The 27,285-nt window shown below is 33.3% G+C and overlaps 5 protein-coding genes and 3 long non-coding RNA genes across 13 annotated transcripts; 4 read left to right on the top strand and 4 right to left on the bottom strand.

Moving 5' to 3' along the window:
* Window positions 1–974: 974 nt before the first annotated feature.
* Window positions 975–3,232, bottom strand: LOC135134818 (regulator of chromosome condensation-like). The gene is made up of 8 exons (XM_064063654.1): window positions 3,043–3,232; window positions 2,915–2,985; window positions 2,664–2,863; window positions 2,425–2,607; window positions 2,106–2,337; window positions 1,879–2,055; window positions 1,557–1,829; window positions 975–1,505 (listed from the first exon to the last, which is right to left on the bottom strand). The coding sequence occupies exons 2-8, from the start codon at window positions 2,979–2,981 to the stop codon at window positions 1,315–1,317; spliced, it is 1,323 nt and encodes a 440-aa protein (XP_063919724.1). The 5' UTR covers window positions 2,982–2,985; window positions 3,043–3,232; the 3' UTR covers window positions 975–1,314.
* A 336-nt stretch (window positions 3,233–3,568) lies between these two features.
* LOC135134817 (uncharacterized) lies at window positions 3,569–6,729 on the bottom strand. The gene is made up of 2 exons (XM_064063653.1): window positions 6,663–6,729; window positions 3,569–6,456 (listed from the first exon to the last, which is right to left on the bottom strand). The coding sequence occupies exon 2, from the start codon at window positions 6,107–6,109 to the stop codon at window positions 4,190–4,192; it is 1,920 nt and encodes a 639-aa protein (XP_063919723.1). The 5' UTR covers window positions 6,110–6,456; window positions 6,663–6,729; the 3' UTR covers window positions 3,569–4,189.
* A 301-nt stretch (window positions 6,730–7,030) lies between these two features.
* LOC135134820 (uncharacterized) lies at window positions 7,031–7,886 on the top strand. Its single transcript, XR_010281386.1, has 3 exons — window positions 7,031–7,121; window positions 7,188–7,474; window positions 7,526–7,886. It is a non-coding gene; the product is annotated as an uncharacterized LOC135134820 (long non-coding RNA).
* Window positions 7,887–8,225: 339 nt separating this feature from the next.
* On the top strand, window positions 8,226–9,426 carry LOC135134819 (eukaryotic translation initiation factor 6). Its single transcript, XM_064063655.1, has 5 exons — window positions 8,226–8,433; window positions 8,490–8,751; window positions 8,803–8,979; window positions 9,034–9,215; window positions 9,268–9,426. The coding sequence occupies exons 1-5, from the start codon at window positions 8,327–8,329 to the stop codon at window positions 9,275–9,277; spliced, it is 738 nt and encodes a 245-aa protein (XP_063919725.1). The 5' UTR covers window positions 8,226–8,326; the 3' UTR covers window positions 9,278–9,426.
* Window positions 9,427–10,349: 923 nt separating this feature from the next.
* Window positions 10,350–21,269, bottom strand: LOC135135564 (methyltransferase-like protein 17, mitochondrial). Of its 3 annotated transcripts, none has more exons than XM_064064663.1 (11): window positions 21,022–21,269; window positions 20,792–20,935; window positions 20,187–20,736; window positions 19,573–20,132; window positions 19,329–19,491; window positions 19,131–19,274; window positions 18,855–18,926; window positions 18,662–18,803; window positions 18,310–18,448; window positions 18,132–18,255; window positions 10,350–11,735 (listed from the first exon to the last, which is right to left on the bottom strand). In XM_064064663.1, the coding sequence occupies exons 3-10, from the start codon at window positions 20,232–20,234 to the stop codon at window positions 18,132–18,134; spliced, it is 1,392 nt and encodes a 463-aa protein (XP_063920733.1). In that variant the 5' UTR covers window positions 20,235–20,736; window positions 20,792–20,935; window positions 21,022–21,269; the 3' UTR covers window positions 10,350–11,735. The 3 variants fall into 3 exon arrangements, with proteins under 3 accessions (XP_063920733.1, XP_063920734.1, XP_063920732.1); XM_064064664.1 differs by lacking the exon at window positions 10,350–11,735 and having other exon boundaries at window positions 17,985–18,255; window positions 20,187–20,262; window positions 20,324–20,736; XM_064064662.1 differs by lacking the exon at window positions 10,350–11,735 and having other exon boundaries at window positions 17,985–18,255.
* LOC135135563 (uncharacterized) lies at window positions 13,073–18,110 on the top strand. Of its 3 annotated transcripts, none has more exons than XM_064064661.1 (12): window positions 13,073–13,166; window positions 13,758–13,893; window positions 13,951–14,104; window positions 14,162–14,395; window positions 14,444–14,800; window positions 14,855–15,066; window positions 15,118–15,583; window positions 15,624–15,749; window positions 16,417–16,664; window positions 16,753–17,365; window positions 17,433–17,573; window positions 17,624–18,110. In XM_064064661.1, the coding sequence occupies exons 1-12, from the start codon at window positions 13,135–13,137 to the stop codon at window positions 17,905–17,907; spliced, it is 3,003 nt and encodes a 1,000-aa protein (XP_063920731.1). In that variant the 5' UTR covers window positions 13,073–13,134; the 3' UTR covers window positions 17,908–18,110. The 3 variants fall into 3 exon arrangements, with proteins under 3 accessions (XP_063920731.1, XP_063920730.1, XP_063920729.1); XM_064064660.1 differs by having other exon boundaries at window positions 14,153–14,395; window positions 15,630–15,749; XM_064064659.1 differs by having other exon boundaries at window positions 14,153–14,395.
* A 458-nt stretch (window positions 21,270–21,727) lies between the features above and the next one.
* On the top strand, window positions 21,728–23,206 carry LOC135135567 (uncharacterized). The gene is made up of 4 exons (XR_010281605.1): window positions 21,728–21,869; window positions 21,922–22,078; window positions 22,219–22,600; window positions 22,659–23,206. It is a non-coding gene; the product is annotated as an uncharacterized LOC135135567 (long non-coding RNA).
* Window positions 23,207–24,482: 1,276 nt separating this feature from the next.
* LOC135135566 (uncharacterized) lies at window positions 24,483–25,937 on the bottom strand. Of its 2 annotated transcripts, XR_010281604.1 has the most exons (4): window positions 25,833–25,937; window positions 25,625–25,780; window positions 25,104–25,484; window positions 24,483–25,045 (listed from the first exon to the last, which is right to left on the bottom strand). It is a non-coding gene; the product is annotated as an uncharacterized LOC135135566 (long non-coding RNA). The 2 variants fall into 2 exon arrangements; XR_010281603.1 differs by having other exon boundaries at window positions 25,625–25,937.
* Window positions 25,938–27,285: the final 1,348 nt, after the last annotated feature.

Here is a 27,285-nt window from a genome sequence, read left to right as displayed (position 1 = left end):
AATGATAAATCACAACTACAGACTTACCATATTTTGTACGTTTTAGACAGGATTTATTCAGCAAAATTTTGAGGTGACGTCATTAATTTTTTAGGGGGGGATGAGCGAATACATTTTGACTAAAAATTTACCATGCCTATGATAACTTTAAAACATCTCCAAGATTTCATAAAGCATTCGATTTTGTAGTTACTGATTAAATCAATAAAATAAATTCACGCATTCATTAATTTGTTTGGGTCATCCTGTATATGCAAATCCAAAAAATATGAATGGAATGATAAATTACAAGTACAGACTTACTATATTTTGTACATTTTAGATAGGATTTATTCGGCAAACGTTTGAGCATCCATTTTTTGGAGGAGATAAGTAAATATATTGTGCTTAAAATTTTATCATGCTTATCATAACTGTAAACTATCTGCAAGATTTCAAAGCATTCGGTTTTGCAGATTCTAAATTAAATGTCAAAATGTTGTTTCCATAAACTACATGTGTAAGACTATGTTATTTGATACAATTTAAAACTCATTTACTATGTACAATTTTGAAGTGACGCCATCACATTAGTGGTGGAATGATTAGACAAATTTTGGTTAGCGTTTTACCATCTACATGATATACCTAATGTAAATACAAAATTTGACAACAATCGGCCCAGTACTTTCGTGTCTTTATAACAATAAAATAATGATAAGGTAAGGTTTATAATAATAACATTCAGAGTATTTTGTTCAATGGAGGCTCATGAATAATTTTAGTCAATCAAACAAATGCCTACGGGACATTCTTCCGATGTAATGTATTCCCGTTGATAATGTGCTGTAAATAAATTTTTTGCACTCTTAACCTTTTTTGATGACCTTGGAAGCACTGTCTAAACTCTTCAGACCAATTTTGATTACTTAGAAGGGCGTTTTCTTTACTAAATGACTGTTGGAAAAGGTGAAACTATAAAATAATTAAACGCATTATTCTTTGTTATAAAATATAATATTGCTGCATTGTGTAGAACAATATTCTTTGTTTGCGGCAGTCTAAATACTGTAAATTAAGTAAACACAAAACTCAAATACATGCATGCAAGTGAAAACAACGAAGCTAAGTAAAGTATAACATGAACAAGAAACTGGAGTCACGTCACATTTTGTGTTCTTAAATTATAAAAAAAAATCATGAACACTTGAAAATGTTTAGGGACAAAAACAAATCAATTACAACAAGCAACAGCCGAAACTAATTTAGACTTATCAAATACAACAAAAATATATTGTCGGCAGCTATAAATATTCTGGAACACTGCAATTTTCATTAAGCATCTCCTCCTTTATTGTTGTTAGAATTTGTTGCTAATATTACTGTATGTTGACCTCCTGCACTAACTTTAAAAACTGCTCTGTCAGTCAACTGCTTGCTTTTTATAAGAGTCGGTTCAACACAGTCATCTTCTTCTCCTGTTCCTAACTGGCCATTAGTTCCCATTCCCCAACCATACAACTCACCTGAAACTTAAACTGTTAGATACTGCGAACAAGTGCATGATAACTGCGAACCTTTGTCAGTGATTGCAAATGAAGTTGAGGATCCACAAGCAACATGAAGAACTTTTTTATCTTTCAAGGTTGGAATCTCTGTTAGTTCAATGGCGTCACTATCAAGTTCACCAAGACCCAGGCGTCCATATTCTTTTCTGCCAATGGCGTAAGTTCTTCCACCATCATCTAACGCAATGGTGTGATGATCCCCTGAAGAAATTATATTCCACTGGTGTTTAGAAAATTGTCTTGATAAAGCAGGCAAATACTGGCAGTTTTCGACGTTTTTAACTAAAAAATTATTATGCAACTGTTGTTTCTACTTTTGATTCGTGATTACCTTTTTTATTATTTTTACCTTCTACACCTAACTGATTGTAATTATTAAGTCCAAAGACATAAATATCATCTTTTCCGGCTACTTTAGCAAAAGTCCCATAAGAACCAGCCCAAATGTTATCAAAATGCAATTTCTTACTAGGATTTAAACTAATTAGAGTTGGTTGTAAAAGTTTGGCTGAAACTTCTGAATTAATTTGTTTTTAAACTTAGTGCAAATATGTATACCTATCTGACCCTTTCCAGCTCCACTTCTTGCATCTCTGCCACTTCCTCGTTTACTAGTACGTCCTAACTGGCCTTGTTCTGCACAACCACAAGTAAATATTTCACCATGGTTTGTTAAAAATACTACATGATCATTGCCAGAAGCAATTTTAACAACTTGTTTATCTTGTACAATTTCATGAGGAAGTTTCTCGTTCCCTCTCAAAGTTAAACCCATGTTACCATGCTGATCCTGACAATTACAAAAAAATCAGTGTTCCTGAACATGCAATATAATCTAAGTAAACAAATTAGGTAAAAGTGTGCTTAAAATACCCACTCTGAATGTTCCCCAGGCAAAAACTCTCCCATCTTCCAACAAAGCAGCTGTATGGGAATCACCTGCTGAAATCTGAATAACTTTTCCTGGCAATTCTACTTCACCTGGAATACTTTCTGCACCCTCACTTCCCTCTGTAACTCTTCCAAGAGCGCCTTCATCATTACAACCGAAAGTTAACAACTAAAATCAAAGCTATGTGTTATTTATTTGCTGTATACATTTTACTTTGATGTTACCTTTCCTTCTTTCGTCAAACAAACAGTATGCATGCCTCCTGCACAAATGTCCACAATTTCATGTTTTGTGTCAACTAAAGCAGGTCTACTTTTTTCAAAAATATCCGGTCCAAGACCAAGTTGGCCACATTCACCTGAACCCGTTACCAAAACAACACCTTCTCGAGTAAGTTCCGGCAACTTCGCGCTTTCCAAAGTAACTGAAACACACAATGTTAGGTTATGTTTATTCACATGAGGTAACTTCCTACACTTTGCTCTTTTTGGTTTACTGACTGCGGAGTCTGTTGTACTAGGACGGCGTTTCTTTCCTGCCATTGATCTAAAATTATTAATTCTTAAATTTTATCACTAACCAACCATATAACAACTGTAATACCTTACGTGCAAATTACCTTACCGATATGAAACAGAATTCTGCACACTTGTGAAAGTTAAAAATTAAACTCTCAAAACAAAGTTACACACAAGCAGTTTAAACTAATCGCCACAAAAATATTTCGTTTAATAAATAACTTGTCTTTCTGCCCGCCACCCGCATTGGCTTTGGTAAGTTTTGTGTTTTTACCATAGAATACCCTCACTATAGAATACGATCTCCAATGCTTGTATGTTGTTCCTAATGAACGCCTCTACTGGTGTGGTACGGAACTAAAATCGGCGCCAAATTTGAAAGGGAATTTTGCTAATAGATTTTTTTTTATATTTAAAGGGAAAACATTGTTTGTGCATTTTTATATGTTAGTTTCAAAATGCCAAAATAGGCTTTGAAACCAACATATAAAAAGACACAGACACAAACAGTACAATAAAAAATGTGGAATATTTTCCAAACAATATATTTAACCGTAACATTGAATAATTAATGAAAATACTACTACAAATAACAATAAAAATACCATAATATGACAAAATTCTAAAAGTACCAAAAAGTCAAAGAAAACAGTGCAAAATAAAACAGCATAAGAAAATATTTTGAACAGAAATCGCATGATAAACGAGATAATGAAACTGGCTTGCCCTGATAACTTACATTTGTACTTTTATTTAAAATAATAGAACAAATAGTACATACCTATATACACACCTAATTATTACCTATATACAACTTAATAAAAGTGTGTAGATTTTTAAAATGCAAGTAAAAAACATGTATTTGTTGCAAGCAGAATATTCTTAACAAAATAGCCACTACATTAAAATAACAAAATAAAGTCTGAGACTTTTTAAAACTAAATTAATTTTTAATCTCCCATCAGTAGAAACGCAAACTGCCTTTGCACTTTTTGTTCATACCTTAAGAAATGTGACAATACAATCACTTTGATAACATAACAATAGGTTAAAGATTTAGACAACTCAATGAAAATCTGGAGATTGCAATTTCGACCTCCTTAGGTATCACAGTACAATATATCTCGGTGGTAATGTTCGAATATTTAACCTCATATAGCCATCATTTTCTTCTGGTATGCACAAAACAAAGCTGATTAATAACCTGCAAAATGCAAAATTATACAAATGTTCTATTTTCTTTTAAAACGTAAATATAATTTTTGCATTTCTGTCTCCAACGAAATTGATCTGTTCGGTTCTTGCCTACCAAATACTATATTACTCAGTTTTTTCATGTATCCAAAGATAAACACTCTTACAAATAAATGGAAAAGTTTAGTTTTTAGTTCTTCGGTATGCAAGCATTCCTGAAAATCAAAATCAATTGTAGTTCGCAGGTGGCTTATAATCCTTCTAGAAAGAGAAGAATGATAAATTGCAGACGGTAAAAGAATGCGCAGGTGATTATGAGTCTCAATCAGAGTTTTAATCACCCCCACATTCGTATATTGTAACCGTCTGTTTTTATCATCGTACTCTTTCTTTTCCACCAAGCCATGATACTGTATATCTGGATCCCCATCGTGCTTTAAGTTAGATCGACAGATTTCACAGCCAAGTGGTTCTTTTGACATATGTTTGACTAGAAATCCGCTTATGTAGCCTATAACATTCTGGTCATAAAGTTTATCCTTCGTTACAGTATCAGGAACTGGTGGCGGTTTCCACTGATCTTCGACACATTTCCGATTTATTTGAAGACCAAGAAACTCCCGAATTGTGATCACAAATGAGTCCTCATCTTGTTCACAATTAGAGCCACGAGAATGATAGGAGCAAAAATTCTTCATCATCAATGACTTATAAAATGGCACGAATGCTCGACAAGTAGGATTTGTATATCGTCCTCCATATTGTCTTATTTGACCAAAAAAATTTTCCAACGGATCTTGGTTAAAAGCTCTTGCTGGGAAAAAGTTATAACCAAGTTTCGTTAGAGTTTCCTTGATAATCATAAAACCATTTAAAGTACGATACCACCCCTGTAAAACTGGGGGTTTTGCTCGGTCTCCAGCTTTACGTGGTACAAATCTCATGTTGCTGAACATGCGTTTCCCTTCTAGCCAACAAGTGTGATGGTAATTTTTAACTCCTACCAATTTACGTAAGTTCTTACCACCGCAGTCTCCAAATCCTCCATTAACACTGTCAAAGACAGAATCCATGAACATAAACAAATCGGAAGTGTATTGAGCATCAGGCGGCAGGATTCCCCCAAATGTCCGGCTGGAACAGAGATTTATGAAAGAAGAAACACTACGGCTAAAGACCTGTGAAGCATAACGAACTTTCATTTTTTTGCCTCTTAAGTTAGGCTTCACATGGTCTATGGTGATCTTTGGCATCATTCTTAGGTTGTCACCCAGCGTCTGATCTAATCCATATGCCTTTTCAAAAAAACTCCAAGAAGCTCTTCTCTCCACACCTGCTTTATCTACATAAAGCAGATCTTTGGTGAGAAGATTGTTCCGCATACTTTTTAGAAGATGAGGAGGATCAAAGAGAGGGACAACTTTGTGATCACCAATTTTTATCACATTCTCTTCAGTTTCCTCTTCATTTTCTAAAATAGCACGTCGCCTGGTTTCCTGCAAAAGTATATCGATTGCAGCACTGTTTGTAGTGCTTTGATCACAAACCGAAGCAATGATGTTTAAGCCTATCGCTGTTGCTTCTTTCACAATCTCTTTATAAAAACGGACAATGTTTACGGCAGCTAAAGAACTTTTACAAAAAGCAAAAGCAACAGGTTGCTTCCACCTTCCAAAAATTCCTCTAAGCATAAAGACGCAAACATGGTCTGCAATTTTTTCCGTCCTTGTTGTACCGTCATCTTCAAAACCCACAACTCTGTCCTCACAAGGCAAGTAGTCAAGGTGAGGCTGTATGGACATCTCATCGAAGATGAGAGTACACAGATTGTACTTGGGGTCCATTTTGCGACGTACTTGCTTTCCGAGAACTTCGAATATGGGTTTGTTGATACCCGGTTCTATTGGAACTCTATTTAGGGTTGCCCTCAGAGTGTCAATAGACGGCAACGTAAACATTTTAGACAGAAGTTTGTACGTCTTCGGGCCATGTTTCCATATGGCAATGGCGTCTGCCTTTTCCTCAAACGTAAAACTCCTGCCTTTTGGTTTACGATTTACGTTCCTAATCTGATTTTCGAAAAACCGCTGCTGAACAGGAGTCAACCCTTCTACGAGATCAACCAATCGTTGATCCCGAACAAATTTCCTTGCGGACTGTAGGTCATGTCTCCGCTTTTCAGCCTGCTTTTGCAAGCGGCCTACTTGTTTTTGCAGGCGTTTTGCTTCTCTGTAGAGTTTTACTTCGTTAGACGTAAAATTGGTCGTTGTCCGCTGTTTTACGCCTATGCGCTCCAAAATTTTACCTGCAAATGTACACAGGTATTAATTAATTGCATCATTTTTACTTTATGTACAGTTCTGTTCAATGAAAATTATGTTACATGCAGTTATAAGTTTCTTTAATATCTTTAAACAAATTATGCTTATCGTTATTAGCTCAAAATTAGATAGACAATCAAAAATTATTAGTAAACGAACATAAGAGTTTTCATTAAATTAAAATACATACGTGGAGTCGTTGTAGTTCTCAGAGAAACATCCCGGGTCTGTCTAAGTGGTGTACTTCTGCTTCCAACAAAATCTAAAAATAAGTAATAAATATTTGTTATTGAGACTAATAATATTTTATTTTCACTATTTTTAAATTCACAAAAATACATATTTAAAATCACACGGTGAAAAAAAATACTCCTAACGTATATCAATATACCTTAAGTTACGCCACTGCTTTTTCACCTATTTGACACATGACATATGCGTGACATATGGTTGGTAGAAACGCGAGATGACGCTATGCTGTACCACAGATTGTTTTATAAACACGTGATAAAGTTTAACAATCTACCACATTTTTATATGTTGTAATCGTTTGAAAATTTGTTTTTGGAATTACGAAATTATGGTATCAAACTTTGCAGTTTCTTACCGATTTTTGAATTACTTTGTAGCCCTGAAGGTCCAGCGCAAGGTAGCTCATTGACCCCATTCTCCTCTGTAAGTCATAATATTATTTTTTTTGCCATTTATTTTTTAGCATTATAATACCTCCAAAATTCAGTTGTCGGGCTTGAATGCCACTATTCCGTATATTTCTACGCTCCGGTGTAGTAGTTGAACCTATAAAATGGAAAACCGTTCATGTTATAGTAAAACACTTGTAATATTTACATACTTTGAGAATGTGGGGTTCGTCGAATACGTGGCGATAAATTCGCCATGGAGTAGAAATCAGGGCATTCCTTCCTTGGGGTCAGGAAGATGAGATCAGTTGTCTGGGGCACTACAGTGGACGCATCAATTTTACTTGCCTCCAGTGGTGATGTAAGTAGAGTATCATCTGTAAGTACACATGTCTTAATATTTGTTTCGTAGTGACTTTCAATTTGTTTTTACCTCGAGGAGGCAAAATCGTTGGTACCGCAGATTGATGCAGCCTTTGTGTACCTTGGACATAGTCTTCAGCCCGAAAATGTTGGTAGCAAATGTACCCTCTCCGATAAATTTGGTCATTTGTTAAACCCTCGAATTTTGGGTTATTGGAGGCTTTAACCCATGCCATAAACCTATCTAGACCCCGTTTCGGATGTGGAAACCTAAATATAGGGGCCATCCTGTTCCCACATTTATAAATTGCACAAGTTTTGTGCGTTTTTTGTGCTTCCATTCTTTTTTCTACAAACATTTGTTATAATAATGCTATAAACAATGAACATAAAGTGAAAACATTTGTATACTTACATTTTTTTGTACACTACACAACACAACAGCTACAAAATGCACTTAGCAACACGATAAAAATAAAACTGTTGTGTTTCTTTGGTGGTGTGGGGGTGTTAGGGGAAAGTAGTGTCGTGTGCAGGGATGTGAATTCTAAAATTTTGAAAATCCGCGCGAAGCAGCGTTTACAGGTTTCTTTTCATGCGACCCCTGGTGAGTGGGTAAGAAAATACGTAATGAAAGGTACAAGCGCAGCCTATACCACATTAGCTTCTATTGTAGGGTTTTCTATGGTTTTTACAATGTTACTGAAATAGGTTGGCAACTCCATTCAACGTATTTTATTGCCAACCATCTGTCAGCCTAACGGCAAAATTCCCTGTTTAGTGTATCGTGCGCTGGAATTTGGGTTTAATTAATAAATCTTCCTATTTAATTCTACTTTTCTCGAAAACGATGGCATTTCGTGTTCAGTTCGAAAATAATAACGAAATTGGTGTTTTTTCCAAATTAACAAACGCCTACTGTTTAGTGGCTATCGGAGGATCGGAAAATTTTTACAGGTTAGGAATGGAATTAAAACGTGTTTGAACTTCTCTATAGAATGTATTAATTGCAGTACCTTTGAGGGCGACCTAGCTGACACGATACCAGTTGTCCATGCTTCTGTAGCAGGATGTCGAATAATTGGACGAATGTGTGTAGGAAATAAAAATGGTTTGTTAGTACCAAGCACAACATTTGACACAGAATTGCAACACATTAGAAACGCATTACCTGATTCTGTGAAAGTGCAGAGAGTTGAAGAACGGTTGTCTGCACTCGGAAATGTTATAGCATGTAACGACTATGTTGCTTTAGTTCACCCGGACCTTGATAGAGTATGTTTGATAATTTTTTGTATCAAGATATCTTCTAAAGTCAGTTTTTAGGAAACTGAAGAAATCATTGCTGATACATTAAAAGTAGAGGTATTTAGGCAAACAGTGGCAAATAATGTTCTTGTTGGTTCATACTGTGTACTGAGTAACCAAGGGGGGTTAGTCCATCCTAACACAAGTGTAGTTGATTTGGAGGAACTATCATCTCTTTTACAAGTGCCCTTAGTTGTATGTAATGAGTTATAGTAGGTATAAATTTTTCACTGATTTTGTGTTTTTTAGGCAGGAACTGTCAATAGAGGCAGTGAAGTGGTTGGTGCAGGATTAGTTGTTAATGATTGGGCAGCCTTTGCAGGGATGGATACAACTTCTACTGAACTTTCAGTTATTGAATCAATATTTAAACTGAGTGGTGCTGGACCATCTTCAATAACATCCAAGATGAGGGCGAGCATCATTGAAAGGTTGTTATAGACACTGATTGTATTGGAATATTAACAATGTTATTGATTTTAGCATGTCCTAAGAAACCTACAGTGTCTCATTTTGCAAAAAATATAAGGAACAGAAAAAATGTGATATGGTTTTTGTATATACCAAGCAACATAATTTCAAGTATGATTATGTATATGTGGCTAACATTCATCATTTAGTAAATAAATCCCAACATTTGAACGTGTTACACAAATTTATTTACAACTTAAAAGTTCAATAATCCAAAATTAACTTAATAGTTATAGGATGTCGAAAAGTTGAATAACACTGATGTGACGTTTATCTTCACTGTAAAGATGTTGTTGATCAAGGAAACATTTAGTTTATAATACTCAGTGCCTCAGGTCGCAGTTTATCTGAACAGATCTTTACTTCAATAAAATTTGAGTTTTTCACAAGAAAACGGAAAAAGACTACACGATTTCAAGTTGCCATTTGTTGTGTTCTATTTACTGGAACCAGTGTTAAAAAAATTATTACCAACACACAAAACACTTGCTATCCTTTTATTTGTTATGTAATTACTCTGATCACCCAAATATTCCGCCAAAACTAGACATGCGCATAAAAAATACAACTTGCAAAAAATTAAAATTTGGCCATGAGCTGTGACCACGGCTGTCAAAATGGAGAATCTACGTTCTGTTTGGAAATGGCAAAATGGTGGAAAAGTGGCCTTAAATTAAAATTCAAAAACAATGGACAGAACATGGTTTACTCATTTTGTTAAGAGGGTGACGAAAAAATGAGTTTGCCCTCTGGAAAAGAGAAAAAGCTACGAAATAACTCCGAGTGCAGATAGTAGAATAGTCATACACAAAATAACTTAAAATAAGAGTCCAATAACCCTCTCCGCTGCTAGTCAATGCTGATATTAATTTAACTGACAATAATCTTCAAGTTCTGTCTCTTTCAATTTCGCTTTAAACTTTACGGATGCATTTTCTTTAAAAATTCGAGTGAGAAAACTATAAAACGCATATAACAACTTAGGGAAAATCATCCAACACTTCAGATACATAATTACTAAAACAAGTTAAACCTGAATAAGTGAATTTTTTAAAGAGTTTTGCGATAAATTATCAAATTAGGGGACGTGAATTTTGTAGAACTAAAACAACGTGAAACGAAAAGGTGTGCTGATGAATTTTACAACACACAAGGTTAGAAAATTGTCAATAAACTGATCATAGGGAACATAGGGGTTACTGAAAATCATCTTGTAGCGATGTATCTCCTTTGAGACATGCATTCAAGAAATTTTTGTCTAATAAAGTTATTATTAATATTATTACTTTAATTACATTCTTGGGTAGCTGTCCGTACATTTGGAAAGCTTAAACAAACAAAATATACTACTTGAAGACATTTCCCTTGGTATTCACAAAACGAGAAAAAAATGACAGATCCCTCGATTTTCAACTATTATTTGTTGTGCATTCCAACCTCTCCTACTATTCACTAAGGGTTGTATTTCGTTATTACCACGTGCGCGTAGAAGCATAGGTAATAGACTGGATTATCAAAATGATTGTTTAGCTTACGCTCAGGAAGTATTGTAGGTATTAGGGTCCATTCGACGAACGGCCAATTAGATATTTTCTCAACGTTTTATAATCAGTAGAGTAGCAGGGTCTCTTATTTCCGTCTGTCAGTCGTCTGTGTCGATATTTATTAGACAGATAGTCTCCTAAACTACTTGACCGATTGTTGTCAAATTTTATATGTATCTTAGGACTATCATAAAACACGAATCAAAATTTGTTTAATTGTCCTCACCAACAATGCGATGACGTCACCTCAAAATTTGGCATAGACAGTTTTATTTAAATTTCATAAAATATCTTACGTTTGTACTTGATATATGTATGAATCCCTTTTATCTGTTACCCAATGTCAAGATTTTGTTTAATTTTCATTTGATATCACTGTGAACAAGCACCATACTTTGTAAACAACGTAAGCTGTACTTTGTTCATTCTGAACGGCATACTTTATAAACGATGGACGCCGTATTTTTAATTTAGAATTGTTATTATTTCCAAAATGTTGGGGACGTCATAATAAAATTTTGTTATGGAAAAATTTATTTGAAACATACGCATATCATGAATCTTTACCTGTGCTTTACCAATCCACCCATACTTTGTTTTAACTTATAGGAGTTATCATAAAAAAATCACAAAATCAAATTTTATAAATTTTCCAAAGAACTAGATTTGTTGAGGTGTGCTCCAGGGGCGAGGGAAGTTCTGTCGAATACACTAGATCGATTCTTTTAAATGTGGTTTCGCGGCGTTTTTACATCCCGAGCGTAAGCGAAGAAAGTATTGTAATCGAGTCCGTCGGTCGACTCTCTACTTTTAAGTTTTCTCGACCTTTCATGACCCCTAGAGTACCAAGAAATAGGTCTCCTTTTCCTTCTGTCTGTCTGTATAAAATAACATAGTCCTACACATGTAGTTTATGACTCCGTGTTGAGTTTTTACCTGAAACATTTTGCAATTTAATTTTGAATCTGCAAAACCGAATGAATGCCTTGAAATCATGGAGATGTTTTAAGGTTATCATAAACATGGTAAATTTTTGATCAAAATGTATTTGCTCATCCCCCCCTAAAAAAAATGATGACGTCACCTCAAAAAAGTGCTGCATAAATCCTATCTTAAATGTGCAAAATATGATCCATCTATACTTGGAATTAATCATTGCATTCATATTTTTTAGATTTGCTTATACAGGGTGACAAAAAAATGAATGAATCAGTCAATTTATTTTATTGAATAAATCAAGAATTGCAAAACTAAATATGTACTTTGATATCTTGCAGACGTTTTAACGTTATTGTAAGCATGGTGAACTGATGACGTCATCTCAAAATTCTACCCGAAATGTGCAAAATAAAAAAAAAAGAGTTTTTAGTTGTGATTTATCATTGCATTCATATTTTTTAGATTTGCTTAAACATGTAGCTCAAAAAAATTAATGAATGAGTCAATTTATTTTATTGAATAAATCAGGAACGGTTCACTCTTTTTTCACAGAAAATTTTGGGAATACAATACTGTTATTTTTAATATTACACTGCACCAATCCAAATTGATATACGTGTCCTTGCAAAAATGTTAATGACGTCATCAGAAAATTGTGTAAAGAAAAAACTCAACTTGAAAATGCTGCATATGTTCCATTGTTCTCAGGTGGGAGGGAAGTTCTGTCGAAACAACTTTCGGCCATTTGTTTTAAATGTGGTTTCGCGGCGTAGTGTTTTGTTTTCTGATGCGAAATTTAATACACTACAGTATGTACTTATAAATAATAGTGTATTTTTCATCACTGAAATATCTAACATAGGAATGGGTAAAAATACAGTTAAGCTGCAGATCCAAATATAGAATTTGTTTTCTCCAAGTGCCTTTTGTTGAATATGCTACTGAAGGAACACCAACGAAACATTTCTTTATCGTCGTCCATCTATGGTCTCGTTGGGCAGAACTTCCCTTATCTCTGAAGGGAAATTCATTGAACGAATTTTTTTAGACAAACTGTCACATGTTTCTGCTAATTTAATTTTTTTACGATATCCTCTATATATTAAGAAAAATTGGGGTGGCTTATCAAATGGAAGTAGTATGTTGTGCTCTATGTTACAAGTGAAATTATTCTCTTACGAAAATTTTGTTGTGCCTTGATTAAGTTTTTATTTTATCTATTCACGGTATTCAATACCCAAAATGACAATCAGATATGACTAATACCGTATCAATAATAAGTAAATATTAATATTTCACAATCCAAATAAATGGAGATATGATTAATTCCGCATTTGGGTTTCCTTAGTTTAACAAAATTTGTAAATTAAAGTGTTTCAAGAAAGAAGTAATAGAAATGATGAAACAACAACAGAAAAGTTGTTACGTGTATGTTTTTTTGTGACATATGTTTTCACCTATTGCGAAGTATAAACAATGAAGTAAAATACAATGTTGTTTTTATTTCATTACAGTGGATACTTAATGAATTGTCTATGTTTTACTTCATAAAAGTAGAGAGATTACGTCAAATGTATTTTAAAGAACTCTCCACCGCTATATAATCCTTTTAACATTATAGTACTTTACTTAGATGCCAGTAATTCGTACAAACTTTTACAGATTTTCTCTAATCACATTTCTGGGGTCAACGCTGTACTTCAACTAATACTACTAAAACTTTTTTCTGTAGGAAAATTAATTAAAGTTTATCTCAATGTTGTTAAGCATTTTATTTGAAATGGTGTAGCGGCCACAAGAAATCAATATTTTGTGACATGTGCAGACTCCCTGTAGGGCATCAAAACATATGTTTGTAAAATGACAACTTACGTTACTTTCTTATAAATACGAACGCACAATTTATTAACGTGGTGGTAATTTACCATACACCAAAGTTTACGTTAAAAACTACTGATTATAATTAACTAAATAAGGTAAAATTAGCTACATTTAAACCTTATTGCAAAAAGTTTTTAGAATAAACTTAGAAATGGCAACATACCCAGGCATGAGTTTAGGTGGTGAAGTCAGAGAAAGTATTTCTTTAGATGAAGATGATTTAAGTGACGTTGAAGATGAAGTGTTTATAAGGGATGGTAAAAATAGTTACAAAGTAAAATTAAATACGGTAAGTTATGTACATACAATTTTCTTACACAATATATTGTAGCTGGCTGAGGAACTGAATGTGAAGAGACCTTTAATGGCCCCACGGAGGAAACTCGGCAAACAAGATCTTACATCACGATTAAAAGCTAAACCTCCATGTAAAGCTTTTTGTAAACCATGTTGCTACATATTTGCCGCTTTAAGTATTTTAATCGGTAAAAGTTTATTCCATAACGAATTAGACGTAACTATACATGTTTTAGGTATAATAGCATTAGTAGTTATTTTGGTATCAATATTTCCACTACCGTTAGATAGATTAAGGGATTGGATAATATCAAAATCAAAACCAGTTATCAGTCCAATTAAGCTACTACCGTGTAGTAACTTAAAAGTTACAGATGTGTGGGCTACCAATCTGCCCATACTTACTACAGATTCACCCGTCAGAATATTAGATTTGGATAATGACGGAGTTGAGGATATTATTTTTGGCTTTGGCACTGGTTGGTGCGACATATCTTGTCTTCACGATTTTATTTTTTACGTTTCAGGTGATAACTACAATGTATTGCCTCCAGAAATGTTCTGTCCAATATTCTTAGGAGTTCCTCCCCCCTGTGAAGGGGGAGTGATAGCTTTAAATGGAACGACTGGTGATATTGTGTGGAGATATTGGGTTAATGATACCATTTTTGGCCTTCAGTGTTCAGCAGATTTGAACAGTGATGGATTGGATGATTGTTTGGCTGTAGGTACAAAAGGAACTTTCATAGCGCTGAATGCAAAAAATGGTTCCTTGGTGTGGCGACAAAATAACAACAAAATGGATGTATTTGTTGCTAATTTTGTGCCAGATCAAAATAATGATAGTGTTGCAGACATTTTGTCATCCCATACTTCACTGAATTGTAAGAGTTTCAAGTTTACTAAAATTGTATTATGTATGTCATTAAAACTTGCAGCTAGGGGTAAAGGTGGCCATTTAGTGTTAACTTGTGGAAAAACTGGCAAAGAAATAAAAAGAATAACAATACCATATCAAGTGGAAACGTTTTTCATGCCACAATTACTGAAAATAAATGATACTTATCATGTGATGTTTGGAACTGGGAGTCCCGTAACACCCGGGAACTTAAGCATAACCGCTCTTGACAGTTTAATGAATGGAAATATGGTATTTATATTAACGAAAAATTAATTTCCTATGTTACGTCTTAATTTTTAGTCAATTCGTACACTTTACGCAGATAATTTTAAAGGCGTTATAACACAATCTGTGCTGGTGGATATAACAGGAGACAATGTATCTGATATAGTTACAGCTATGTTTAATTCCACTGTGGTCGCTCTAAATGGACTAACATTAAAACAGATTTGGAACTACACAATTCCAAATTCCGAGAGCAATGTTACACCAACTCCTGGTTATTTTAACGACGATAATGTTACAGACTTTTTAGTAATTTACGAGAAATATGACAACATCCTGAATTACAATTATACGGAAACTTTTATCCTTGATGGAAAAACGGGAAAACCAATTTATTCAAAATCAATAAGTGGAAGCGTTGCAACACAAATGAACGGGCTATCTTTGGGAATGGAATCACATGGTTTTGACATGTTTCTTTTCTGGACTACAGAATGTACTAACATAGATTTTTACAACAAAAATAAAGTTGAAATGGAAGGTACGTTTTGAATATAATAAACGACGATAAAAAAATTTAGTTTTAGAAGTCAACATAGACAATATTGTTGATATGTGTCGCAAACAATTCAATACTTCAAGCATTATGATGTTTAATGCTCTCAATCAGTATGATCAGCCACCGGGTTTTGAAATATATAAGTCAGGTAAGATACATTTATGGAAAAACAACACTAGAATAAACATAATTTGTGCATTATACCTGAATACTGAAACTGTATTAATGACCTAAAGTCCAGTGGGTAGGGTTTCTTATCAGTTTAACTTAATCCATTTTGCTACGTACAGTGTAATTAATAACAGTACACTGTTCCCAGAATTTCTGAGAAATGAGGTAACCCGGTTCTGATTTGATCACTAAAATAAACGACTTCATTTACTAATACTTTTGAGACGTCCTGTATACACAGTTTTAAAAAATATGAGTTCTTTGCACATTTCAGATTAGATTTATTTCACAAAATTTTGAGATGTCGTCATAAGGATTTTGGAAGGGATGAACAAGTAAATTCTGACTATCGATTTGTAGCTTCTAAATTACAATGTAAAATTGTATTGTAGATTTTTTTCCCCCCAAAACGATTAAAAAAGAGTTGAAAGTATTTCTTTAGCTTTTAATTTGTGATTTACTGATTTGATGTCTTTCATGTACGAAGTGTCTATAAAAGATGGTCTTATCCGTGTTTGGCTGGTAAATTTGAAGCTTTCATATTAATATAATAACAATAATTTTAATTTTCTTTCTTGAAGGCTGTTCATTTATAGATAGCTCGTAATTGGGGCTTATTTTAATGACATACAATTTTTCCACAGTTAATAAAACGTATTTAGAATTCAATAACACTAAATCACCCTTGAGACAAATTAAACATTACTTTATGCAACATCACAAAATACAAATAATGCGAAACGAGGGTCAGTCTGAAGTAGATGAAAATTATTTAGACGATTCGCAAAAAATAAACGTGCACAAATATGGAAGCTCTAGTTTCAGGCATAAAGACAACAGACAGGGAATTGCCATGAGTAATGTAAATAGCAACGTTGAAACAAACGATAACGTAAGTAAAAGAAGTGGAAATTCGATGTGAATAAATATGTGGGTTAAATTAATGTTATGCCGCTCAATTAACCCGACGAAATTTTTAGCCGAATGAGAAATTTGAAAATGACGACAGTTTGCCATTACCACCTCAAATGAATGTTATGAACGAACGTCCAGATGAAGGTACCGACTATGTTGACGATGCAGAAAATCCAAATATTCTGAATCAAGAGCCAATATTATACGATAATCCGTCTTTTAAAAGTAACAGAGATCCCAGAAGTAAAGAGGAAACAAAAACTTCACCTGACTCAAGTGAACAAAGCTCGAGTAAATCAAAGAAGAAAAATCTTTCAAATTCCAAGTACGGCATTTATGATTACGAAAATATAAAAAAGTCTCGAAATCGTCTTCTCAATGATTTAAACAACTTACCATGGGACATTTTACGCGACACTTATTATAAAAACAGGGAAAGTCAATTAAGAAAAACTAAATTTGAACAACGGGATTTAAGCTCCCACGTAGATAAAATCAAAGAAAATGAAGAATTGAAAAATATTATTGACGAAGAAAGGAAATCTGCCGAAAATACGTCGTACACTTTATGGGACTTGGAATCGGAAAAAGAAATACAAGATAAAGAAAACGGTTACTGGAGGGGAAAAAGAGAAATTAATTATACGTTTGCTGGTATACGAAAAATTACATCTGTTGGTAAGTTGATTATAATTTTTAAAATTATAATAATGTTATGTGTTCAATGCCATGTCATGCTTTATAGGTGCTATCTTAAACTCAACAAATACAACAAATAACGCCGTTGATGTTGTTTTTATAACATACTGGCAACCTTCGAGATTTAATGATCAAGAAATGATAGAAGAAGAAATTAACGATTGCCTTAAGGAAAAACTTGCAAGTGGTAAGTCATTTTTATTTCAAATTTTTTTTGTTGACTTCTTTATTTGATAGATCAAGCTCATTTATATGTAAAAAACACAGCAAAAGAACAAAAAGACTTATATATAACTGAATGTAGGAATGAATTAGCTAATTTGAAAGATCATTTTGAATATTTTAATCAAATTTATCAACTTAGTTTAGGTCAAATGACTGTGTATAGAATGAGGATCGAATGCGTATGTGATGTTCAAAAAGCTGACGAACGATGTGCCAAATTTTTACCTCAAAATGAGCAAGGTTGGCCCACGTATTTAGGAAAACTGGGCGATGGAGTTTTTCCCACCAGAGATTAGTTCTAGTTGGTGCTTAGTTAAGTTTGATTTTTAGGAAATTAAGAAGTTTATGTTTAAAATGTATAAATATCACCATGCATGGTTTTATAAAACTGTAATTATTGGTAAGTTACAATACCTTAAGATTTGTAAGACAATCTCCAGTTTTAGTTTTGTAAGTAAATATCATTAAAATATTTACAAATAAATTTATTTTCATTTAAGTTGTTGTACTGATTACCTACCTAGTCCTCGGTTTTTTGGTTAACTTCTACTCCATCTTCAATACCTTCGTCGTTTTTTGGAGTTTGTAATGAAATGGGTAACAGTTCACCCCATTTTGTTGCTCGTGCGCAATGATATAAACTCCTATGTCAAAAATTACTTGAAAAAACAAAAATAATACGTTATTGTTGTGCTTACTTGCCGTGCTTTGACGCAGTAAATATGACTTCCTCTAATTTGGCATTTTTTGTACACATTCTACAAACTGTATGCTTTGACCTTACTAAAGTCTCCCTCACAATCCTAGGCCACTGCGGATCTGCAGTGTCTCGTTCACCTGACAAAAAATTAAGTTAGAAAATAATGGTGTCTTTTTTATATAAAATTTTTACAGAAGCATAAATCATATTTTCACAATTTCTTCGAAATTTTGCAAACACGCTATGTAGCATTGCACAATTTTTCTTAATTTTACATATTAACCAACATCAGATTAAAAACACATATGGACAGATTGGACTAAATCAATGAAATAAAATTAGCAACAAACCTTTTTTAAAAACTATGTATGAGTATCTTTCTTTTCTCCTCAAACTTACTGCACCAATGGGAAAATTAAAATAGTAAGTTTCAAAGTTACATGGTGTACCATCATCTGTTGTAAATCTAGGACACACTTGGTCATGAGGACACTAAAAACATATATTTAATCCCATGTCTATCTTTACAACAAAATTACATACAGGACTAAAAATGTGACCAACACTAGCGTCATTTTTCACATGAAGAATAAAATCTCTTAATTCATTGATAATCTGAAACAGGGTTATCATTACCAGACACGTGTATATACTGCTATGACTGTGTTTTAGTATGCCAAAAAATTGTTTTTTAAATTAGCTTATTTAATGTGTAACATACAGAATTTCATCTTAACAATATGTATGTAGAATTAAAGGAAAGTAAACTTCTACAGTACATATAATTTTTTTGCATACTTACTCATAATACATAGTTACCTGGAAACCAGCATTAGACCCTTGTTCGACTATAATAAGATATTTTTGAGTTTTATTCCAGAGATTAAGTACAGTTTCTAAACGAGATTGTTGAGATGGTAATTCAAGAAATGTATATGCAGAAACAACTAAATCATATGCCGTCTAAAATATGGAATTTGTATATTCATATATAACTGTAAATAGCAAAGCACATACATTTGTAGCTGGTAAAAATTGTCTGTAATATACTCCTCTTAGTTCCATCTGATTTGTGCCTTTTCCTTGTTGTAATAAAATTTGAGCTAAGTCATTCATTTCACTTGATGAATCGACATTAAAATATTCGAATAAGTGTTTCTTCCAGTACAAATTTGCTGCCCTTTAATTAAACAATGAAAACTGAATCAGTATAAATTCAAAACTAATGTATTTTCAGTCAAAAAAACCCACATCTACTCACCAGGTTGCAGTACCAACTCCTGAACCAAAATCAAATAAGCTCCTAGGTTTAAATTCACGATCTCTTTCAGCAATCTCTAAAAAGATTTTTGCTAAAACTGAATACTCTGCTGGAGCTCTTGATACTAAATACACCAAAGCATTATATGTGTTGTAGTTAACAGGTTTCCAGTGATAAACTTCCCTTTTTAGTATACTATTAACTTTGTTAGAAATTGCCTCTTTAAACTTTATTCTTTCATCTTCTGTTTGAAATTCTGGAATCTTGGTCTGTGCGACTACTCTGTCATGAATGTTCTTTTTTATTTTTTTAACTTCTTCAGTTTCAATGGGGGGCCTTTTATCTTTTAAATGATTAATTAATGACTTGCCATCCTCAATTAGGGTTTTGATTGGAAAGTCTGCAATAACATTATTTGCGGCGGTTATGAATGATTCAGGTAACAAAATTGTCCTTGGTTTAAAAACTCCAGGGTGGTTTTTGGGTTTGTATGTGTTCTTTTGTATGTTATCGAACACATTTTCGTCAGGAATAATTTTAGGTTTAGCACTTGTGCCATACTATAATATGAATTATTATCACATGTGATATTACAGAAAACAATCAATACATACTTTTCGTAAAATATGTTGTAATGTTTTCCATCTTTTACAACTGGTCATTTTTGTTTATTTAGATTTATTGAAAACACTACAAATTACAACACATGTAACACCTGAAAAACGACTTTGGAAATTGAGGTTATATTTACATCATCTGACTATCTGACATTTGACAAAATGCCCATGCTTCTTTTTGGCGGTGTTGCCAGATGGCGAACGGCGAATTATTTCATTCACAAACCTAAAAAATCATAGATTTTCCATTACGTTCAGTTCATTTGTTGATCATGTTGTGTATGTTTCATGTTGAAAATGTCGTCATCTTGAACACAATGTAAATATTTTATGATAACTAAAATTTCCTCATTATTATTTTTTTTTCTCTTTTTGTTTGCTTATGAGTCTGTTGATTTTCTTCTTTCACGTTTTTAAGTGAATCAATTTCTTCTCTTAAGTTTAAAATCTCCAATTTAAGTCTCTCATTCTCTTTTTGGAGTAGAACACAGTTACACTTTTCTTTAACTAACCTGCTACTACTAGCGTCTTCAATTTCAGGTATTAACTGCAATGAAATCATATAATTTGATTGAATGAGCAAATATCAATATTAACCCTACCACGGTATCAAATGCCTGAGTATTACTTATTGCGCCTTTCTTACTTTCGTTCCATTCAAAAACTGATGGAAGAACCCCTTTACGCAAATCTCTTCGGCTGCCAGCCATGAAGAAATCCTTTTCTAAAAAATGTTCTGAACATACCTGTAAAAAAATTCATTATATGAGAAATGTTGGAGAGTGACATTTAGGTATTTATATTTGCAATACGGAATAAGTGAGACACCTACTCGTAAATATGTTGCATTTGTTATCAGTGGTAATCGAACAAGTTCCAACCACTCCCTTTTGATCTCCTCTTTTCTGGGAAACAAATGAAGTGAACGGTTTTTATATTGGGGTTTATTTGCCCTTTTTTTGGTAGGACACCCAGGAACACAGCAACTCATAGTTGAAAATTATATTTTGACGAAAACCTTAACACACAAACAACAAAAAAAACTTGCACTTTTTGAAACTATGAACGTAAACAAGTAAACGAACAACACTATCGTGCAACGCGTGCAACTAATCGCGCACCTACGTCATCTGTCATGTTATATTTTTCCCATATATCTAATAGTACTATATTGCTAACTGGCCTCAAAAGATTCCGAAAACATAACGGCAGAGCAATATATCGGACCTCTCTGTCTCTCTGTGGTACTAAAGAGTACTGCGCATGCACTCGTACTTGGTTGATTTGTAGTGGATAGCGTGACTGGATGCGTTTTGACATTTCGTACTTTCACTTCTATTTTGTGTACATGCGCACAGACCCTCGGTACTCTTGTAGACAAAAAACAACATCCTCTGTCTCTCTCTGTCCGTGAACACCGTTTCTATGTTACTTCTGAAGAGTTAGTAATATAGTACTAAATATTAGATATATGGGTCCATTCGTTAATTTTGTATTTAATAACCTTAGAGTAAGGAATCTATTTTTTTACAATGTCTATGGTATTCGAAATATACTCCTGTGTACAAGCAGAGATAACAGAGATATGACAGCTTTTGAATGCTCCATAAGAAATGCATGGGAGCGAAGTGAACACAGAATTTGACGTAAAGGACGGTTGGGGGCGCAACATTTGTGGTGGTAAACCTGATGTCCTAACATCAATGTTAAATGTTACTAAATATATTACTAGTAAAAGTGACATAACGAACGAAAAACACGAACTCTGAGATAACCTCAATTAAATATGATGCGATGGTTTCAAATTATAAAAGAAAAGTCATGTTAACTGCATATGTATGTATGTATTTATTACAGTTACATACATTTTAACAAACAATATACTATTGGTAAGTACAGGAATAGTTCTATAAAAATAACATCGATAAGTAAACCGATGATTTTCTGCAGCTATAATTAATTATTAATCAATGGAACTGGCAAATGCTCTATAAATGGGACAAAATAATTAATTTCCTCTGTTTTTTAGGTTGCTTCTGTAGTTCCCTATTATGGAATTTCAATGTATAAAATATACGTAATCGCACAAATAATGACAAAAAGTAATCAAGGGGGAGATTACTACATGGATGCTATTAAGGCCAGCTGATTTTTAAGTTGTCTAAGAACTGGAAGCAAAAGTGTATTATGTTCAAATGAACTACTGAAGGCATTTTCTAATTGTTCAATGTAATTTTGCAAACTGTTCATACGGAACATTAAGATTGCCATAAGATAAAGTTTTGGAATTGTGGGCTTGGAAACGACAATAATATAGTCTCTAGAATTTCTGCCACATGCATTTGTATATTCACAGCATATCTGAGAAGAGTGTTTTAAGCATACATCCACTGAGTATCCACATATTTATCGTAAGATAGTTTGTTCAGCTAAATCAAACTCTTTGTACTCTATCCTATCTATTTTTAGGGCATTATGAGGTGGTTGGGAATTATTAATTATGGTGGGGATGTTGTACCTCTCACTTAAATTGGAGATATCTTCATTAACAGATAAGAATTGTGGTGTGATCAGATGATTAAAACAGGACTTGCGTTCGTGATGTATTTATTTTTTATGTTGTCGGTTCAGTAGATAAGGGAAGAGTGTTAGAGTCTGTGATTTTGAAAATGAAAAGACAGGTCGGTAGAGAGCGGTGAAACGGTTGTGTCGAAAGGGTTGTTAGAAGGTACTTGAAATCTTCGAAGGATAAGAATTATTGGGAAGAGCGAATAAAAGATAGGTTTTACGACATGCAGGTGGACGAAGAGAAAGTTTCAGGGTGATAGTGGTTGGAAGTCAATAAATACAGACTATACACAAATATTACATGTTGCACAATTTTGTGGGATTTGTTAGCCCCCACAAAATGTTGCTAAATCAAAAGCACAATTACCAGTTGGGTTGTGCTGCATATATTTTATACAGAACAATAGCTTGTATTTGCTTATATTCTAATAAAGTGTGATGTAAATAACTATTAATAATAAGAGGATAAAAATAATTTTATTAACACCCGCACAGAACTAAAAGTGACTAAAGTCATCTTCGCAATGAAAAGGTAACATTCAATATTATAACTGTATTTGTACCCCTTAAAGTGTCGTCCTTGAATTTCAACGTTAGGTTGTAATAACAATCGTCTAATGGGCTAGAGGGTACTTTTATTATTATCCTCGCTATAAAATTGTACAGTTTGTGTTGTGTATACACATTTTAGAGTTTTAAAGGATAAGAAAAGTTAATACAACCATTTTGAGTAATTTAATGGTTTTTTTTTATCCATTTACTATTAGTCAGGATGTAAACATTACAAAAACACCAACAAATGTTAGATATAATACAATCATTTTTCGAATAAACTTAATGATGAAATCTATGAAATGTAATTTTTTTAATCTTGTCTTTTTCCGTTTATGAGGAACCTAGTATTTTTGGAAGAAAGATTAACCACTTTTGGTATATTCTTAAGATTGGAAATATCCCTGGTAATCAAATAGCCGCGCTACGAAAGTTTCACTCAAATTTAAATAGCGCGCCCGAAAGTGACGGTTTGGGGCGCAGTACATAAGGACTATTGTCGCTTAATTTCGCGAGCTGTCATATCTCTATTATCTCTGGTACAAGTCGATTAATATAGAAACAGAGATAATAGAGATATGACAGCTCGCAAAATTAAGCGACAATAGTCCTTACGTACTGTGCCCCAAACCGTCACTTTCGGGCGCGCTATTTAAATTGAAGTGAAACTTTCGTAGCGCGGCTATTTGATTACCAGGGATATTTCCAATCGTAAGAATATACCAAAAGTGGTTAATCTTTCTTCCAAAAATACTAGGTTCCTCATAAATGGAAAAAGACAAGATTAAAAAAATTACAATCATTAAGTTTATTCGAAAAATGATTGTAAATATTACATCTAACATTTGTTGGTGCTTTTGTAATGTTTACATCCTGATTAATAGTAAATGGATAAAAAAAAAAACATTAAATTACTCAAGATGCTTGTATTAACTTTTCTTATCCTTTAAAACTCTAAAATGTGCATACACAACACAAACTGTACAATTTTATAGCGAAGATAATAATAAAAGTACCCTCTAGCCCATTCGACGATTGTTATTACAACCTAACGTTGAAATTCAAGGACGACACTTTAAGGGGTACAAATACAGTTACAATATTGAATGTTACCTTTTCATTGCGAAGATGACTTTAGTCACTTTTAGTTCTGTGCGGGTGTTAATAAAACTATTTTTATCCTCATATTATTAATAGTTATTTGCATCACACTTTATTAAAATATAAGCAAATACAAGCTATTGTTCTGTATAAAATATATGCAGCACAACCCAACTGGTAATTGTGCTTTTGATTTAGCAACATTTTGTGGGGGCTAACAAATCCCACAAAATTGTGCAACATGTAATATTTGTATATAGTCTGTATTTATTGACTTCCAACCACTATCACCCTGAAACTTTCACTCACTTCGTCCACCTGCATGTCGTAAAACCTATCTTTTGTTCGCCCTTCCCAATAATTCTTATCCTTCGAAGATTTCGAGTACCTTCTAAGAACCCTTTCGACACAACCGTTTCACCGCTCTCTACCGATCTGTTTTTTCATTTTCAAAATCACAGACTCTAACACTTTTCCCTTATATACTGAACCGACAACATAAAAAATAAATACACCACGAACGCAAGTCCTGTTTTAATCATCTGATCACACCACAATTCTTATCTGCTAATGAAGATATCTCCAATTTAAGTGAGACCACCATAATTAATAATTCCCAACCACCTCATAATGCACTAAAAATACATAGGATAGAGTACAAAGAGTTTGGTTTAGCTGAACAAAATATCTTACGATAAATATGTGGATACTCAGTGGATGCATGCTTAAAACACTCTTCTCAGATATGCTGTGAATATACAAATGCATGTGGCAGAAATTCTAGAGACTACATTATTGTCGTTTCCAAGCCCACTATTCTGAAACTTTATCTTATGGCAATCTTAATGTTCCGTATGAACAGTTTGCATATTACATTGAACAATTAGAAAATGCCTTCAGTAGTTCATTTGAACATAATACACTTTTGCTTCAAGTTCCTAGACAACTTAAAAATCAGCTGGCCTTAATAGCATCCATGTAGTAATCTCCCCCTTGATTACCTTTTGTCATTATTTGTGCGATTACGTATATTTTATACATTGAAATTCCATAATAGGGAACTACAGAAGCAACCTAAAAAACAGAGGAAATGAATCATTTTGTCCCATTTATAGAGCATTTGCCAGTTCCATCGATTAATAATTAATTATAACTGCAGAAAATCATCGGTTTACTTATCGATGTTATTTTTATAGAACTATTCCTGTACTTACCAATAGTATATTGTTTGTTAAAATGTATGTAACTGTAATAAATACATACATACATATGCAGTTAACATGACTTTTCTTTTATAATTTGAAACCATCGCATCATATTTAATTGAGGTTATCTCAGAGTTCGTGTTTTCGTTCGTTATGTCACTTTTACTAGTAATATATTTAGTAACATTTAACATACATGTTAGGATATCAGGTTTACCACCACAAATGTTGTGCCCCCAACCGTCCTTTACGTCAAATTCTGTGTTCACTTCGCTCCCATGCATTTCTTATGGAGCATTCAAAAGCTGTCACATCTCTGTTATCTCTGATAGAAATGTTTTATTTGGCTGCTTTTCTTGGTCAGTGACTATATATAGTCACTGTCTTGATGAAAAATCTTAACGGAGTCTTCTGAGTTTATGACTGTGCTTATGATATGACTCAATTATTTTATTCATTCTTTATTCCTTTATTTAATTAATTATTATAAATACACTGAACGGCAAAAAACCGGCCACCCTGAAAAATTTTGCAAAAACAAACTTTAAAAAATTATTAATTTAACTATTGACACATAATGTATAAATTAGCAAAAAAAGAAGACAAAAAGATGCAGAATTAAATTTAATTTAACAAAAACAAAAACAATGTAATAATTTTCCTAAATTAAATGTACGGTTTCATCGCTAGAGATATCGTTGACCTTCGTTCATACTCCACCGAATTAATACTTCTCTATACTAGTTACTTATCGGTAACATTGCTTTCAGTGGTGATACAATATGTAGCAGGTTGGTAAGCGAAGAAAATATAAGCCGCTCTGTAGTCTAATGGTCAAAGCACCTGTCCGGCAAGCGGGAGACGTGGGTTCGATTCCCACCCCGGCAGCAACATTTTTCTTCGCTTACCTTCACCTTCGTTGGCCAAAATTCAGCCTTTCTGTTACGAAACCTGTTAAAGAGAAAATATTGTTACACAAGTTTTCTCCGAAATTTGAAAATAACAGCAAAATTAACACATGCGCGGATTAGAACAATGACAAAACTCAAAAAATTCCTTCAACTGTGGTTTTTTGTTCTTGAGTATTTTACTTCTGATCACATTAACACTGTGTCCCTTCATTCATATTCGTTCTAACGTGGGGAAAGAATTCTACGCAAATTAGGTACCAACTTTTAACATATTTGTATCTCGCTCGCAAAACTGCAAAATTTGTACTGACACGCGTAAATCAACTACAATTTCTTAGGCTCAACGTGCTCAACCTTATCACCTGGAATTTGGTAAATGTTCTTATTTGTTATCAAGTTGAGAGAATGTTGTAGATTTTTTGAACAAAAAATTTAGAACATTAAATATTAGAATTTACCAAACCAAATTTTGATTATAAATGATGCAAAGCAATATACAGGATGATTCTTAATATATTCGAAATACTTGAGGAGTGTGTTCCTCGAGACACTCCCTCGTCCAGTCTTTTTCAAATTATATTATACTTCTAAAAACCATTTAAAGGCACTTTTAGATTTAGGATTTATCAATAAAAATTTTGAAAAGACGTCATCCAGTTTTGAAAGGGTATAGACAAAAATATTTTGATTAGCGATTTACGATGTTTCGGTAACCTTTATTTTTATAGGATCAAATTTAAAAAATATGTTTTTGTTGGA

This window comes from Zophobas morio, unplaced genomic scaffold (assembly GCF_036711695.1).
Source record: "Zophobas morio isolate AGI-343-1 ecotype UQ-CSIRO unplaced genomic scaffold, CSIRO_AGI_Zmor_V1 ptg000024l, whole genome shotgun sequence".
In the NCBI taxonomy this organism is placed as follows: domain Eukaryota; kingdom Metazoa; phylum Arthropoda; class Insecta; order Coleoptera; family Tenebrionidae; genus Zophobas; species Zophobas morio.
The sequence above is the reverse complement of the archived record's forward strand: the minus strand, read 5'-3'. Positions and strand labels throughout refer to the sequence as shown.

Bases quoted from the DNA above. Each gene is read 5' to 3' on its own strand.
- LOC135134818 (XM_064063654.1), bottom strand. From the start codon at position 2,981: ATGGCAGGAAAGAAACGCCGTCCTAGTACAACAGACTCCGCAGTCAGT. The intron at 2,338-2,424 runs GTGGGTATTTTA...TGTAATTGTCAG, and splicing joins TTGCCTGGGGAACATTCAGA to GATCAGCATGGTAACATGGG. The intron at 1,506-1,556 runs GTTCGCAGTTAT...TTTAAGTTTCAG, and splicing joins ATTTGCAATCACTGACAAAG to GTGAGTTGTATGGTTGGGGA.
- LOC135134817 (XM_064063653.1), bottom strand. From the start codon at position 6,109: ATGTTTACGTTGCCGTCTATTGACACTCTGAGGGCAACCCTAAATAGA.
- LOC135134819 (XM_064063655.1), top strand. From the start codon at position 8,327: ATGGCATTTCGTGTTCAGTTCGAAAATAATAACGAAATTGGTGTTTTT. The intron at 8,434-8,489 runs GTTAGGAATGGA...TATTAATTGCAG, and splicing joins GGATCGGAAAATTTTTACAG to TACCTTTGAGGGCGACCTAG. The intron at 8,752-8,802 runs GTATGTTTGATA...GTCAGTTTTTAG, and splicing joins TTCACCCGGACCTTGATAGA to GAAACTGAAGAAATCATTGC.
- LOC135135563 (XM_064064659.1), top strand. From the start codon at position 13,135: ATGATGAAACAACAACAGAAAAGTTGTTACGT. The intron at 15,067-15,117 runs GTATTTATATTA...CTTAATTTTTAG, and splicing joins GTTTAATGAATGGAAATATG to TCAATTCGTACACTTTACGC. The intron at 16,665-16,752 runs GTAAGTAAAAGA...CGAAATTTTTAG, and splicing joins ACGTTGAAACAAACGATAAC to CCGAATGAGAAATTTGAAAA.
- LOC135135564 (XM_064064663.1), bottom strand. From the start codon at position 20,234: ATGACCAGTTGTAAAAGATGGAAAACATTACAACATATTTTACGAAAA. The intron at 20,133-20,186 runs GTATGTATTGAT...TTCATATTATAG, and splicing joins TACAACATATTTTACGAAAA to TATGGCACAAGTGCTAAACC. The intron at 18,927-19,130 runs GTAACTATGTAT...ACCCTGTTTCAG, and splicing joins GGTCTAATGCTGGTTTCCAG to ATTATCAATGAATTAAGAGA.